We start from the raw sequence: 16,943 nt of genomic DNA on the forward strand, positions 1-16,943 counted from the left end.
TCTCCAAACAACACAAAAGCCACATCCCTGAGAAATATGGAACTATATACACAGATTCTAAATTAGTGCAATTTACAACTTAGAATGACAACATCAATACTGAAAAACACACCGTGGCACTGGCAACAGTTTGTCACTGAAGGGAAACCCATGATGCCATGGAGGACCTAGTATGTTTGTCTTTTGGCCAGAGTCAGGTTTGGCTGGAGGTGAAGAACTGGATTTTCACTTACCATAAATGGCAGCACACTCCTGAATTGGCCCACCCCAAAAATTGAATTGGCCTACCTTTACGGTGGGGAATCCTTGTTGTGTTCTGTCTTTCACCGAGCCCCGACTGCCCTCAGTTAGGTAGCGAGCTCTGTGCTGTGTCTCTGGCTGCACCATTATCTTCAGCTCCTTGCCTTCACTTTTACCAGGGTACTGACCACATAACATAGGACTCTTCTTGCCTCCAGTTGTTTTTGGGGTTTCTGATGTTCTAAAGAGTTAAAGCAGACCAGTGATTTCAGTTACCAGAGGCTTTCTTTAAAAAACAAGCACAACTGGGGTGGTGAGGGGGAAGAGAAAAGAACACAGATCTGGGCCGTACTTAAATCTACCAATATAAAATCACAACGCAAGGCTGCAAACTGGGAAGAAATGTAGAAGGGGGTGTGTGGTTTCATGTACCGTACTCACAACAGAAATTCAGTAACTAAACCATATAGCCTGAAACTTAAGCCCTTTTAATCTTTGTTTTATGTAAGAATGTAAGAAAAAGGCACACTGCTATTTAGGCAAAAATACCTGTATAAATCTAGTCAGATGGCATGAGATGGCAGGCATCTTAAAACTGTTCATCATGTTTTCGTCACTAATTATAACCATTTTGAACAGCATCCAAGGTGAAGAGAAATATTTCAGTGGTAAAAGGAAAGGCTTGCTTTGCTCCTGACCTTGCAGCAGTTCAAGTTTACAGACACTATATAGTGACGGATCAGTCTGATTTATTTCTTTTAGAACTATCTCTTTAAGCTGCTGAGTCTGCTCTAATGAAGTAATACATGCAACACGGCTCAGCCTCTAACCAGCAACATTGTTTAGAAACTGCATTGAATGGTCAGTTCCATAAATGAAACCAATTTGAAGAAGGCCACCAAAGGGCACTGTCTTTCGGACATCCCTAGCTTCAAGATTTTTAGGAATGCTGTTTCAACATGTCCTATCCCTGATGTGGGCTTCTGTTTGTACAAGTCCTCACTGGCTCATAGGGAGAATGGGAATGAATTGTGTGCTCTGCAGATCTGAGTGCCTACGTATATTTTAAGCTTGTCCTCTGTGAACTAAAAAGTACTTGTCTTCTTTCTGGAACACCAGCATGTGCACTATAACATCAAACCAGGGGCATGGGCAGCCCTAAGCCAGTTCTCACAATACAGAATTGTGAAAGGTAGAACAGGTCTACATCAGGACCTCAGTATCTCAGCCCACAAAGGCCTGGAAAATCGTTCAAGAACAGCCATAATCAACACAGGAGTTTCATGGCTATTTCCAGCACTACGGATCTTTTAGTACTTAGTACTTTAGCACTTTAAGTAAAGCTTCATAGAAAATACTGCTTGAAATGTCTGCTGTACTAGTCTGGAATGCCATAAAACCTGCATCCACCACTGTGCTCCTGCTACCAAAAGGCCCTGGAAAAAATGTGTTTAATGCTGATAAGTGTTCTACCTCAATCAAAAAATCGTGGGTTCTTTTGTGTTTTCGTGAAAAAGAAAAACTCAACAACTTTGGGGTTTGTCCAAAAAAAACCACAACTCAATAACTTTCAGGGTATCCTGGCAACCCTATTTTAGGACTTCTCTCCAGGCTTCACGCACAGTGTGGAAGACTGCTACGTAACAAACTTTATGTACAAAGGAAATAGAATCTAAGCATGAAAATACTCTCTCAGTGGCACTTGGCAAGTAAGATATATTCTATGTTTAGCTATGGTCTAGCTAAGGGGTTGTCAACCTGGTCCCTACCGCCCACTAGTGGGCATTTCAGGATTCTAGGTGAGCGGTAGGGGGTTCTACGGCACACGCTGAATCCTCCTTCCATCGAGCACTGGTGGGCAGTAAGGAAATTTTACCATCAAGAAAGATGCATTAGTGAGTGGTAGGTATAAAAAGGTTGACTACCCCGGTCTAGCAAAAGTAGGAGCTGTATGAAAACCTATTTTTAAAAAGATGTTTAATCGGTTTTTGCATTTGAGGACAGGTCTGGATAAAATAAATATTTTAAATCTCATGAGAGTTTCAAGTACATGACGGCAGGCCTATAACACAGTAAACAAGAATCTGTGCTCACAATTTCTACCTAAATCTGCTCGTTCATAAGCAGTATTCATAAATCAACTGCACAACTAGAACTTCTCCTTCTCATCCTTGAGAAACTGACAGTGGCATTTTAAGAGCCTTCTATGAATTCTCCAAAATTCTATATGCTGAAGGGGTCATCACAGTGTCACTCTGCTAAATACTCCTTCTCTTCCCGTTTCTCATCAATGTCCAGGGATCTAAAATGTGAATACACACTTTACTTAGGTGCTACTGGTTAATATAAAGTCCAGTAGGTTAGACAGGTGTTTTATGAAAACCAGAACCATGCCTCTAGTAGTCAAACACAGTTTTTTCATCGTAGTACTTTGCCTTTTGTGATGGCAACCTTTGCACTGAGCTATTCAGGATGACTCCAGATATTATAATAATAATAATAATAATAATAATAATAAAATTTTATTTATATCCTGCCCTCCCCAGCCGAAGCCGGGCTCAGGGCAGCTAACAACAACCAAATAATCAAACAAACAAATAATCCAACATTCTAAAAACATTTCATTATAAAAATTAATTAAAATCAAATTAATGGCAACCGTTAAGCAAATTCTGTGCAGGTTGCCAGAGGAGGGAGTCAGGCTGCGCCCTGACCAAAGGCCTGGTGGAACAACTCTGTCTCGCAGGCCCTGCGGAAAGATGTCAGGTCCCGCAGGGCCCTAGTCTCTTGTGACAGAGCGTTCCACCAGATTGGAGCCGCAGCCGAGAAAGCCCTGGCTCTAGTTGAGGCCAGCCTAACCTCTCTGAGGCCTGGGACCTTCAGGATGTGTCTTGAATAATAATAAATTAACAACAATAATTTCTGTTATATTATCATTATTACTATAAATGCTACTGGCTAGCTGCACTACTCTTCCATGTACCACCTTGTTGAAAGAAAACTATATTGAGGTTCAAACCTGTCTAGGTTCAAACCTCTGCTTAGCCATGAAGCTCAATGAGTAGTCCTTGAGCAAGTCACCAGCCCTGCTTGTGCAACAGAGTAAACCATGGTTAATGGTTGACCATGAGCACACCTAAAAAGGCCTGTTTAGCTTCTCTCTGCTTATGGGCCAAGGAAACAAACACCAATTCCTCCTCACTTTGCACTGCTTCCAAAGCAGGGAGCATGGTTTGTTTCACTCCAACAAGCCACAATCAGTAAGCCAAAAACAAACCCAATAGGGCTTACTTCCAAGTAGACACACATAGGATTACACTGTTAATCTCAAGAAACCGAACTTACTTATTTGAAGAACTCACCACTTTAAGAAAACCTTCCCTGTATCTATTTTAGTTTGAATAAATTCTGGCAATGCTTGCCAATTTTGAAATTTGTAAGACAAGCATAAAACATTTTACTTTATGTCTGTCCTCTGAGTTTTTAATCACCTTTGTCCGAGGAAAACTCTCTGCTTTGTTGCAAAGGATACCAAATTATAACAATGCTGCAGTAGCAACATAAAATATACTCTGTAGAGTTTATTATAATCTACCTTTACAAAGTTATATTTTAAGTATGGAACTGGAACAACAAAGTGTACACAAATTGAAGGTGATTTTCCTACAGATGGGAAGGTGTTACCTATCTGCACAATATTCACCAACCTAAGGATAGCTTTGTGAACATACCACAAACACATACAGAAAATAAAATAAGCCCACTGTTTTATTATGAGCTACAAAAATAAACATTACTGGAAACCAGTGGGCAATCACTTGGATCCCAATATTCCCCTGTATGAGCAGTGTGTGTGTGTGTGTGTGTGTGTGTGTGTGAGAGAGAGAGAGAGAGAGAGAGAGAGAGAGAGAGAGAAAGAGAAAGAGAAAGAGAGAGAGATTCTTCAGGCAACTGCACTCACCTCTCTACTCTGAAGGTACCCTATCCTTCTGTAGCCTGTTTTAAACTGACACTGAGGTTGCAGATGGAGAGAAACAGTGACACATACAACCTTATGAGTGGAATTGTATTCTGCTCATGCAGCAGGACCTTTGGATCCAAGCCACTATTTCTAAATTGAGATGCAGTTAAGTGAAAAGTGTGAAGTGGAAAAGATGAGAAACCACCACCCAGGCGTGACTACAGACAACAACAGCAACACACACACACACACACACACACAACCGAGAAGCACACAGCAAAACAGGATTAGAGATTTATTTCTGAAAAATCAAATACATAACTGAAGTGACACGGAACACAAATTTGGTTCAGCATATTTTAACATTTTAGTAAGTGTTAATATAATAAGATCAAAATCAGCTGTCTTTAATTGATGGAGAGAGTGAAACAGAAGTAGGCGAAGTGCAGATCCCTTATAAATAGCTTTGTATGGTACTGTTGAGGAAGACATGGAGGAGCCGATCTCAGCTTCAGGGATTACATTTTTAACATGCTTTTATTGAAAAGCTTCCTATTCACTAATCAGTTTCCACAGGGAAGAGCTAGACAATTCCAGGACAGATTAGTTCAATAGTTGCTAAATCAGACTAGAATATATATTCATATGTAAACCTTGCATTTTAGCATAAGAAACCATTGAACTTAGTTCCAGATTATCACCTCTCCTGTATTTCTCAGTGTGAACCTGAGCTGAACACTAGGGAAAAGTTAAGGTAATGCTTTTAGCTTGTTTTTTAAACATATGTTGATAGAACTTAAAGGCAGATACCAACCCATTTCCTGCTTTCGAGTTGCTTTTGCTGTCCGTGCTGAGCTGAGAAAGGACATAATGAGGCGCTTTGGCACTGTCAGCATCAAAGATATCCATGGTTGACTCTTCACAATCTCGCCGTTTGATCCCCGGTCTCTGCTTTGGATTTCGTTTACGTGATTTACGTGGCACCTCAGTGTTATCATTGTAGGAACTGGTGCTCATGTTACTGAAGTTGGAGGGGGAATCCTCCATCCACATACTGCAGCTCTGCTCAGATTCCAATCCGCACCCCTCATCCTGGCAGGACATCCGGCTGTTGTCCAGCAAGTCCTCCGGTGGTGGTGTGATGTACAGGACTGTGTGCCTCTTCGGTGTGGACTGTTGTTGCTGCTGCTGGGCTGTGTTATTGGTTAACTGCTTGTCACTTACCCCTCGGTTACTTACCCCCATGGCTGAGGAGCAGCTCTCCACTTGCATAGCTTTGCTGTCAGTGACTGAGGTAGAGTAAATGGTGGGACTGGAAGAGGTGGTAAAGGAGCTGCAAGCACCGCCCATGGAGGAAGAGGAGGGAGCTGAAGAAGCATCTGCGGTGTACAATTCAGAAGTAAATACAGGGTACATGATCCCAACTGTGCTGGCTATAGCAGTCCCTTTGAAGTAATGTGATTAGTGAACTGATTTTTCCCCCAAATGAATGTTTTGGAATTTGGCTTGTTTTTGAATTTAAACACTTCAAGTGATATAAGGCTTAAGCAACACAGAAGTATTCTGAAAAGTGTCCAAATGATACTTCCATTTTTGTGCATGTGGCAATCAGACTTTTTTCTTTAAATTTTCTTTAAGTCATAAAAAGGCTGTAAGCAAACAAGGGCGCTTTTATTGCCTCAGCTGGACTTTGAGTTTAAGCCATTTTATCTAAAATGATAGGAACCCCAATGCAAGACATGTGTCAGTGCTTTTAGGCCACATTTCATGCCAATCAACCAGCATCTGAAATTTTTGAAAAACGTGGGACTGTGCTTAGCCACAAAGTATTAAAATAAGTTTCTAACCTATGAAGCAGAGAACTACAGGTCATTTTTAATGCAGACACTCCCTGCTTCAGAGGCAAATCCTGGAATAAAAATATGAGAAAATAAATGAGAAGAGAGCTGCTCATTATTCCAGATATTAACTATTAAATGAGAAATGAAAGACAAAAATAACTTAACCGCAACAAAATGGAACTGGTACCAATCACCATTTATGGCTTTAAAAAAATTATTCAGCTGAGATTTGAAATCAGAGCATGCTGGTAAGAAAATGGAAGAGGCATGATCAAGTCACCTCCTTATGTGTTACTTCAAGTCCATAAAAATATAAAATGAATTAAAGCCACCCAGCATTACTGATGGCATAAGTAGCAGCCCATGTCTCAGCAAAAGAAACATTATTAGGGTTGATGGCTAAATAACTACCAGGTTAGGTGCTGGCCTAAGAATTAGATATCTGTTTGCAACTAGGGCTTCTTAAAAGCAGGTTAGGCAAGAAGAATACATAGATAAAATATATTTAACTGCCCACAAAGCCTTCACTCCTCAACAGTGTCCTGAAGTCAAAGTGATTGCTCTGAGCTAAGGAGATTGTGGGCTGCATATATCTGAGAATGCTACTAAATAAAAAAATGACCCACCAGCTTAAGACATCTCCCTATTCCAGAATAATTAGCTAAAAAAATAGCTGTATTAAGTTGATAGCACTACCTGCTGAAGGGAGCAAACAAGATTGGTAAAACTTATGTTAACTATAAAAAGGAAGGTGGCTTCTGATGACTCAATGAACAGAATTTCTGTGTATAAACTGAAAGGGTCAGAAAAAGGAATTAAGATTGTTGAAGGTTCCTTTTCTTTTAAATGCATTCAATATGCAATAATATACTTAAGGTACAGAAAAAAACATAAACTGACATACTGACCTAGTGAAAATGTTAGTATTGCATTAAGAAGCCCAAGAAATATAGACTAAAAGCAAAACAGATCAATCTTCTGTTTAGTTTTAGCTATGAAGGTTTCAGATGTGAACCTATCAGTCAGGTAACAGTGCACTCTTCCCTTCGAACTATCCCCATCCCATCTCCAGCCAGTCTCTGGAATAATCTGGAGCCACTGACAGATACCAGTTCCATTTTCCAGCTTGTTCCTTGGCAAATGCAGTGGCTGAAATTGGAAGTTTCAGTCACTCAGAACTGCATTTTAATTAAAAAAAAAAAAACCAAAACATTTTCCAAGTCCTTTTTGTATCATGCATTAATGCAATGCTTTCCTTAGAAAGATGTAAAGTTTGCTAATTTCAGTGACTATATATAATTGCTGATTTGCAGCCACTTTGAGTTGAAAAAGTTTGCTATGGGACATTATTTTTTTAGCTAGCTTTTGTTAAAATAGCACTAACTTCCATTTGCTTTTAAATAGTCACCCACCTTGAAATGCAAAAATGCAGCTAGCATACTGCATGCACTGTAAAACATGCAGGAAGAATGCTCTAAACTTGCATTGCTGCAGACAATCCTTTCCCCCTCTCTAGTAGCACCCCACCCCAAAAGGAAACTCCATGCAGAATATGACCATTCTCTGGATTCTTCCCCAAACAAAGATGATCATACAAGGGTCAGGCATTAGTACAGAGGCTGCCTCATCTTTGTATTAAGGTGCAGAGAGTTTACACACTTAAGCTGTGTGTTTGGCACCAGCCCATTATGCTGATCTGTGAATAGTGTGGATAAAAAGTAACCAACCATGTTCCTATCTAAAATGGAAGAGTTTGGAACTTTCACATCAGTCCACACTGGGGTAGTTATGCCAGGCAGGATTAGCAGCCCGAATAGGGAATTCACATAAAATAAAATCCTACCAAGAAAGCCAAGGTATGCTAATTTTATCAAGCAAAATATTAGCACCAAGTTAAATAGCTTGAAACCTGTGTTAAATAAATAGTAACTTCCTTAAAAGGAAATTCTCCAATTAGTATAGTTTTGCAGATAATTTGAAAAACACAGACTGCCAGGACCCTATTTTTTTGCTACCCCTATGAATCAGTCATGTGGACTGCAACCAAATAATTGTTTGGTTTACTTAATCACAGCTGTGCCAAGTTATAAACTTGAAGCTTTAAAGCTTAAAAAATAGGTAAATTTAGTTACACCAATGAAAAAGAACTAATTATATGTCCTTATACCAATATTAATAATATAACCCAGGCCCAACATCCTACTATTGCATTTGAAGTTAGGCAGGCGGACCTCTTTACTTTTGTAGCTGAAAAGGCTCAGGAAATGATTGATGCATTACACATCAGTGAGATAAATGCTATTTTTTCAGGTAGTGTATACATAATTTGGATCCAGTGTTAAATTCAATCTGAAAAAGTAATGGCAATCCCTTGACTGATCACTCCATACTAAAGCAGTCTCAAACCCTTTTCATTATTAACAAAAATGTCCTTTCAACTGAGCCCAAGTCATGGCAATAAGAGTGCCAGCCATTAAGAGTTAGCCAAGTCCAAGACATAAGGAAATTGGCTTTCTCTAGGAAGGTGGTCACCAGAAAGTAACCCCTCATATTCCCACTTTGCAACCTTAACCCAGAAACACAGTCCTCCCACTTTAAGCATTTTCCTTTTACTTCTAGAATAGAATTTACTCACTAGGACCCAAGAGACACAGCTCAATAAGCACAAACTCGATGTTTGGGGAGGGTTGGATATTTTTACTGCATTTTGTTAAATACAAGATTACAGTCTAACAAGGTTCAGTTTCAGTTACATTTTAAAGCCATTTTAGAATTACAATCACATGCCAAGAATGTTTTATGACAGTCTCCAGAGGCATGGCAACAAAAACTACAATACACAGTTATCTGTGCAAGTCATTTTATAATTAACTCATCCAAAATCCAAACAGGAGAGATCACACTGGAAGTTAAAAGCCCTTTGAGCTCCAATACCATCAATAGTCAAAGATGAAATAAAATATGTAGTTCAAGAAAGAACAACAAGCTCCTGCACCCTTATTGGCATCTGCTTCAGTTCTGTCTTAGAAACAAAAGGACTCAAAGCAAGCCTGTGCAGTGCATTGCAAAGTAATGGCCACCCCTGCTCTGTGCTACAAGTGACAGCTCATGTCAGTTTGCAAAGACCCTTTGCTTTCCAGGTACTAGTAGCTTTTAACCTAAATAAGCATTTTGTTTTTATGGCAGTGAGGCAGTTTTTTAAAGCCTCTCCTCTCCTCAGAATAAGATTTAGGAGCTGAGAATCAAAGAGGTTATGGGCAGCTTGGGTTACTAGCTAAAGCTACGATAGCTTTATACAACCTTGGGAGACTAAGACTCTAAGATTTTAAGCCCTTTTAAAATTCTCTGTCCTCCATCAGCTCACTGCTAGTTTCAGAGAGATTTGCTATCTTTAGGCAGAGCTTAAAGGAAGCCATTTCTTGCCCTGAGGTATTTCTCTTAACATAAGCCCTTCAGGGCTACAAGGCTTTTCAAGAAGACCAAACATCAGTTCAAGTGATGAGAAAACTAACAGGCAAGCTACCCTGCAAGGCAAAGTCACCTTCCAAAGTGGAGAACATGAGAGATCAAAAGCTAAGGCTTGGGATGCCACCTGTATATGAACCACTATTATGCACAAGCAGCTGGTGGAAGAACTCACAGCTTTCCAGAAACTGGCACACTTGCCATGCTATTTGCTGTTCAGAAAACAGAATGAAAACAATAAGCATTCAACAACACAGGGTGAACCCTTGGCATTTTGATAGACTCAATCCCCAGAGCCTATCCCTACACAAGTGTCATTTATGAACCTTGCATTTTCTATTCTTGGCAGTCTCCACTTCCAATATTGCTCAAATCTTTCTGTGGGTTAATTTTTCAGGACCAGTGAATTCAGAGCGACAGTTTTGGAGTAAAGACAGAAGGACACGAGCCCTTGTGTTGTCAAAGGCATGAACCGGGACAAAGTGGCTGCAAACCTGCTTCCGACACCTTCTGTGTCAACTTTGGCTGCTTACTTTTCTTCAGCTTCATTTATTGATGTAAAATCAAAAACTTTATTAAGAGTTTAACTTCAGTCAATCCACTATTTATAACAAAACAAAAAGAAAAAGAAAGGAAAGACTTATGAAGAAGTCTGAAAACAAGACCGACCTATACCCTGGGTGAGATTGGATGGGTTAAGTGTCTCTGGTACTATTTGTCTTCACTATTGACAGACACTGTCACACAACCCACCACACGATGCCTGTCTCTGAATGGCGGAGCTAGAATGCAAGTTAAGTGTATTAATAGAGAAAACAGCTAGCATCCCAGCAAATATCATAAAAGCAATCCAATTTACTTTAAAAGTTCAAGGCAGATTCAAAGTAGGTTGGTTACTTACATTAAACCCCCAAACAATTTTAAATTCCCCATTACATTCACATGCCAAAACAAGTATTATTTAACACAATTAAAAACAGGATTCAGTCTGCTTTGACAGACGGGAAATCCATAATTTGACACTCATATTTACAGATGCACAAGTGGTTATTTCTTACCTGGAACTTTTGTTGGGTGATTCATGTTCACCAATTCAGACTAGGTGGTCTGCCACTCAAGAGCGACAATCAGATGCAATCAACCAGCAAGCATGAATTCAGAGCCCTCATACCTATTTATCCCTGCCCGGTATTCCTCTCCAGACACAAGGAAATGCTGCATTGTCTTGATCAATAAACTTAACATTTCTCCAGAAAGGAAATGACTTTCCTTTCTGGTCCAATCTTTACAATATGCAATAATTAGTTGAGTAAATTTTTCACACTAGTCATCAATCTATGAAGCTGGTAAGAGGCACGTGATAATCTCACAAGGGTTCTTACCATAAGCATAAGCAAAACCCTACAACTACTGCTCAGTGGAAACATAGACTGACAGCTAACAAACTCACCCCAAATCTAACCTACTAAAACAAATGTGTTTTGTTCAAGAGCAAATATAACTGATCAGTCAAGAAAAAAACCTCAGTAAAGCATGAGACTCTTGATCTCAGGGTCATGGGTTTGAGCCCCACGCTAGGCAAAAGATTCCAGCACTGCAGCAGGCTGGACCAGATGACCCTTGCGGTCCCTTCCAACTCTACAATTCTGAGATTCTATGAGAAGAAGAGAAGAGAGTTTTAACAGGATAAAAAGAGGCAGGCACTGGCAAACAACCTATTTACTTTTACTGGATTTAGTGCAAAGAAGAAAGCAGGTATAATGTATGTAGCAAGGGTCCTTGTGCAGTGTATTGTGAAGAACATTACTAAGCTTAAATTGCACAGCAATTCAGGCAGATGAGGAAACCATCCCTAAAGCAGCCACCGAAGTCTCATAAAGCTAACTGGACAATGAACTCTGCTATGCCTTTCTGGAGCCATATGTGTGTCAGTGTGTGTCTAAAACTATTGATCAAGAAGCACAATGTCAAACAACATAACCTGCCTTTAGAAGACAGATAAGAATCCCCTCAAGTCCCCTTTTTGCCAAATACACACACAACATAAATCACTATCTTTAAAAAATGTGATTTATCTCCTCCTCTTTCCATTGATATGTAGAATCTTGCCAGTTTTTAAACTATGTGAATTTGAAACTTTGTCAGAATTATATTGTACTCTGAGGTATAATGCACATTATCATGCAAATTAAGCCTCATGTCACATTAACCATGTCAAAAGAGAACGTATAAAATCAAGGCTTTATAAAGAGAAGCTACAGAAGACAAATGAACCCTTTGCTATTATGGACAAATATAGTCAAAATGACCTAAGATGTGTTTTTATACTCAAGTTTCTGAGCAACTACTTGCTCCTAATATGACAGAAGCTAGTATTTCTAGTTTAAAAGTGCATTCCTTGCGAAAATTAAAAAATAAATTTTGGTACCAACTTAGGCTACACCAATGGTAAAAGTAAACTAAAGGAGCACTTATTGTTGCAATTTTTTTTACCTTCAAGCAAATCAAAATGATTAAAAACAAGGCACTTGACCTTTCTCCACCTTCTGAAAGTCATGGCCCCTCATTCAAGAGAGATTTGCATGGTGTTTTTAAGACAGAGGTAGGCAAACTAAGACCCAAGTGCCGGATCCAGCCCAATCACCTTCTAAATCCAGCCAGTGGACAGTCCAGGAATCAGCGTGTTTTTACATGAATAGAATGTGTCCCTTTATTTAAAATGCATCTCTAGGTTATTTGTGGGGCATAAGAATTCATTCATATATTTTTTTCAAAATATAGTTCGGCCCCCCACGAGGGCTGAGGGACAGTGGACTAGCCCCCTGCTGAAAAAGTTTGCTTACCCCTGTTTTAAGACATTTGTTGTGATGCTATAAAGTTTAATATCAAACTGTGAAAGGGAGGTTGGCAGATATGTGTTGGAGTGAAAAAGCGACAGATTTGAGACAGGTCATTTCTCAGACCCATTCCTGAAGCACTGCTTCTTCCTACTTAGCAAACACAGCATTTCACATTAAATGCTTGTATCCTGCTAAGAAACACCTTCTGGCAAGAGAAACTTAGAAATAAACTGGCTGCACAGAAAGGATAAGCTCTCTCTCACTCTCTCTCCACACACACAGAGTTGTTATCAAGATGTATCTGCCTTCAAAAGATAGACAACTTTTCCCAGCTTAACTATATATAGTTCATCATGAAAGTTCAGAAATAAGCTGAGAACTATGTTAAAATTAAGAATTCATAGCTGGTTAATTTACAAAGAAACCACCTCATGTTTGGATTGATGAATATGAAACACACCTTTTATGTTAAAATAATCAAATGTGCTCTTAAAAGACCAATTAGCAAGACTCAGTTTTAAAATGGTTTAGACTGATTTGAAAATTGGAAGCCAAACACTAATAGCAGAACTAGCAGTCTGTTCCTGCAGGCCCTCATACCTGAAATCAGCCAATCCTGTTCCTCCAGAAATCTGAAGTTAACTGCAGAAAATCTTTATGTAACCTGCTTATGTGTCCCAGAACCTCAGATCAAAGCACTGAAAGAAAAACCTGGGGCAATCTGATTTGCAGCCAGATACTGTGTCACCCTGTGGCTAGGGAAGCAGAGAACAAATGAAGTAAAGTCTTAAATGAGGAAAATATTTTTTACCAGCTCTCTCCTCTTAATCTAGTCATTGGCACCAGTAATGGCAACTGTGTCAGAAAGCTTAAATAAAGGAGAGGGAGCTCTACATGTAGCCAAAACACAGAATATTTGCTTGGGTCTTCGTGAAGAAACTGCAACCAGCTTTAAAAGAGTTGCTTTTGGATTCTTACTGATTATAAAAAAGCACAAAACTGTCCCTTCAGGATAAATAAGAGTAGATACAACAGATTTGCACAAAACAATAAGGAGTTTTGTTTTTCGGACATAAAAGGAATGGGCTCCTGTAGTTCTAGATTGTCCAAGGTCACCTTCCCCTCCCAGCCACTTGACAATGTGGCCGATTGGAAGCTATCCTTGTCTGCCTGATGAAAGGACTAGAATGAGTGAAAGTGATGTTTTGTCCCATTTTATAAGTGATTTCAATCTCATAAAACCCTCCACAATCCCACAGCCATAACTCCCATCTTCCCAAAGTCCCTAGCTAGATTGCTCTTTGAAAATTGGGATGGTTCAGTCGGTAGAGCACGAGACTCCTAATCTTAGGGTTGTGGGTTCAAGCTCCACGTTGGGCAAAAGATTCCTGCACTGCAGGAGGTTGGACTAGGTGACCCTTGTGGTCCCTTCCAACTCTACAATTCTATGATTATTTCTACAGAAGAGAACGCCAGGCATAACAGTTCTGTACAGAGCACAATACCCTGAATGTTAATGTGGTGGCTGATTTATGTCCCCCTCTTCATCTACAAGTAACATCTTAAAGAACTCTGGCATGGTTCAGGGTCAAGCAGAATGACCTCTGCATCCAGTTTTGGGGAAGCTTAGTACACCCAGCTGTAAAAGCCAAGTCAACCTGCATCTTCAAAGAAGGAATGTGTGGCCCACACTCTGAAATGGGAAGAACTCCTGGGAAGAATTAGCCCCTCCATGATAAATGCTTTCTAGAATTCCAGAATTTCCCAATGCTAGGTCTTCCTAAAACTACTAGCCAATGACTACAATATATTCTTTTTGTGCCTTTTGCCTTGCCTGTAGAAAAGGAGCAGAGTCACATGAATGCTCTGGCCCAAAGTTTCAGTTGGGACTTCAGCTTATCCATGTCGGAGGAGAAGGATCCTCTTTGGGTCTATGGTATTGAGTCAATCCCAAATGGCAGATACATGCTGCTGAGAAAGAAGAGATACACTATCATACCAGCAGGGTCTGTGGGCTTTAAGCTGAGTGACCTATTCAACAAGATTTCTTGTAAGCGTTCATGTATTTGCTGAAGGTTTTACTCCTCTAAGGGCTTTCTCCTCAGTTTCTCCAATATCCAGAAGTAGCAGAACTCTCACTTCCAAGATTCCAGACATGCTTGATTAATATTGCTCCTACCTGCACACAAGGTAGTTTCCTTCAATATATTTTTTATGATTGGGGGTGGCAGAACTGCAAACCCACCATGCAGACCTTCCAAGTGTCCCTATTTTCCAGGGACGTCCCTGATTTAAAGAAGCTGTCCCGGTTTCTGATTTGATCCCAGAATGTCCCACTTTTCCTTAGGCCACCCCTATTTTCATTGGAGAAATGTTGTAGGGTATGGAGTTGCTTGACCCCTGAGCCATCTGAAGGCAATCCTGTACAGGGAAGATTTTTAAAAAATGTTTTATGTTTTATGATATTTATATATATATTGAAAGCTGCCTGGAGTGGCTGGGGCAACCCAGAAAGATGTGTGGGGTATAAATAGTAAAATTATCATTATGGAATGGAGCATTCCTATTTTCACTGGAGAAATGTTAAGAGGGTATGCACCATGTGAATTCAAAAGAAATCTTGGCGAACTTCCTATTGTTATCACGGCTATTTTGTCTCTGTCTCTCTTCAGTATCCATCTCTGCTTATCTTGACTGATTCTCTTCCCAGCATGTTAAGGCTGCAATTTCTGAGTTAGCCTTTACAGCAATTTGATTGTCCTCTCTATAAATTATCTGGGTTTGGAGCCTACTGTATCCACATTCAGCACTGCTGCAATATAAATAACTGTTTTTTTTAAATTTTGGTCTAAGTTCACTCACTTAAAACTTTAAAACTACAAATCTAGGGGCAGTCTCTATGATGAAAACTTAAGTGTGAACCACCCCTTCGGAACAAACTGTAGGATGCTGACCACAGTAATTGTAATTATTCGGATTTAAGTTTTTAAGTTTTTTAAGTCAGAGAAACATTTAATCAATTAAATATTTAATACTATTAGCAAAGAGATAGAAAGAATATTGAAAAAGTATTCTTATTCAATTAATATGGTCCCCTATATAAATACCATATTGTGGAATTTGCTAGTTTTCTTTAGTTTTTGTTAATATGAACTCCCATAGGTTCAGTTTTTGAAAGGAAGTGGATTGACTGTCAGACAACTAATGCCTAGAAGTAACAGACACATAGTTCTTCTCATCAACTATATCAGATGCTTGAAAATGATCTCAAAATATGAAAATCAACAGTAAAGTATTTCTGTGGATTTAAAGTGCTAGCAGTTTTCAAAATATTTTGCAACTGTTGCTCTCTTTTGACTGAATTAGCTTCTGAAGTGCAGAATGAAGCTACACTGGATGATTTGTTAACTAAAGTAGTCTTGGATCTAATTACCAATCTCCCCAATACACAATTAAATCCACAGATTTCATTAGGGAAAGTATTCAAATATATCAGCATTGAGCAGTGCTGTAAAGTTTTACCCTAGACTTAAGCCTTGTACTACCAAACCAAGAGGCTCATTTTCAGTGTTGAACATACTAGAGAAGGCACTCCTATCTAAACTGAATAATGCACTGAACACATTGCTTAGTCCAGCTATGCTCTGATAATAAATAGCCTTATGGAGAAGGCTAGACTAGGATAGACACATGATGTTCTATTACAAATATTACATGGTCAGTCAAGCAATCTCGGCCCATGAGAGGAAAACCCTGGAGCACATCCATTAGTGAGGGTATTATAAAGTTGGAGGCATTCCAGATGAACAAGAATTTGAATGCCAACTGCCAATTCAGGTTTGCCCCTTCATAACAAAAACAGTCGTCATTCCCCTAAACAGAAGAAAATGATCCAGTAAAAGGACTTTTATTTTAAAAGAACAAACTGTATGAGGCTGAATAGGTGATAACTTAAGTTTAAAAATATTTTGGAACTGGATTCAAACATACCTACATTTAGCAGGTATCAACTATCCCTTCACACATCATCTAAACACTTTCAGGACCAAACAGAAAGTCATGTAGCTGAATCATTCATGGTTTCATTAAGCCATGTGGTGGTGGGGAAATGAAAGTAGAAGCCACAAACCCGGAACACTGCTGCAGATTTCATTTCTGTCCTGGTTTGCAAGGCAGCATTCTCTGGCCCATTCAAACACTCCCATTTAGTTCTAAACTGGCAACTACTACATCAAAATATAATATATCTGAGGAGTCCAGCACCACCACAGGGGCAAAAGAGGAAATGTGCAATAAAATTTCCCCTACTTCTAAGTCTAAGTTAGTCTTGTGGGTTTTTTTAAAGACTGCAAACTTTTCCAGCACTGCTCATGCTGACAACAATATTAATATGCATTAAGTCCTTAATTTTACTCAAGTGGAGTACTTACCAGCAGCAACTACACCCGGAGGGGGCGAACCTGCCTCACCACCACTTGTTTGACTCATGGATGCTACAGAGAGTTCTCTGGAAGGTGGTAACTGCAGCTCCTTTGGGAGAAGGTCATAGACAGATTCTAAAAAGAAAGAAAAAAGATATCTTAAGAAAACAAACAA

At 39.4% G+C, this 16,943-nt stretch overlaps 1 protein-coding gene across 10 annotated transcripts in view; it reads right to left on the reverse strand.

Annotated features, from left to right (window-relative positions):
- The window catches only part of NFAT5 (nuclear factor of activated T cells 5), a 65,018-nt gene that overhangs the window by 21,597 nt on the left and 26,478 nt on the right, over positions 1 to 16,943 (reverse strand). For 2 of the 10 annotated variants that reach the window (XM_083512464.1, XM_083512466.1), the window contains exons 2-4: positions 16,778 to 16,903; positions 5,016 to 5,580; positions 289 to 481 (exon numbers count right to left, since the gene is read on the reverse strand). In XM_083512464.1, the coding sequence (XP_083368590.1) occupies positions 289 to 481; positions 5,016 to 5,580; positions 16,778 to 16,903 (884 nt within the window). The other 8 variants (XM_083512470.1, XM_083512467.1, XM_083512468.1 and 5 more) reach the window with 8 other exon arrangements.

This window comes from Podarcis liolepis (genome assembly GCF_965112155.1).
Source record: "Podarcis liolepis genome assembly, chromosome: 7".
Classification (NCBI taxonomy): Eukaryota; Metazoa; Chordata; class Lepidosauria; order Squamata; family Lacertidae; genus Podarcis; species Podarcis liolepis.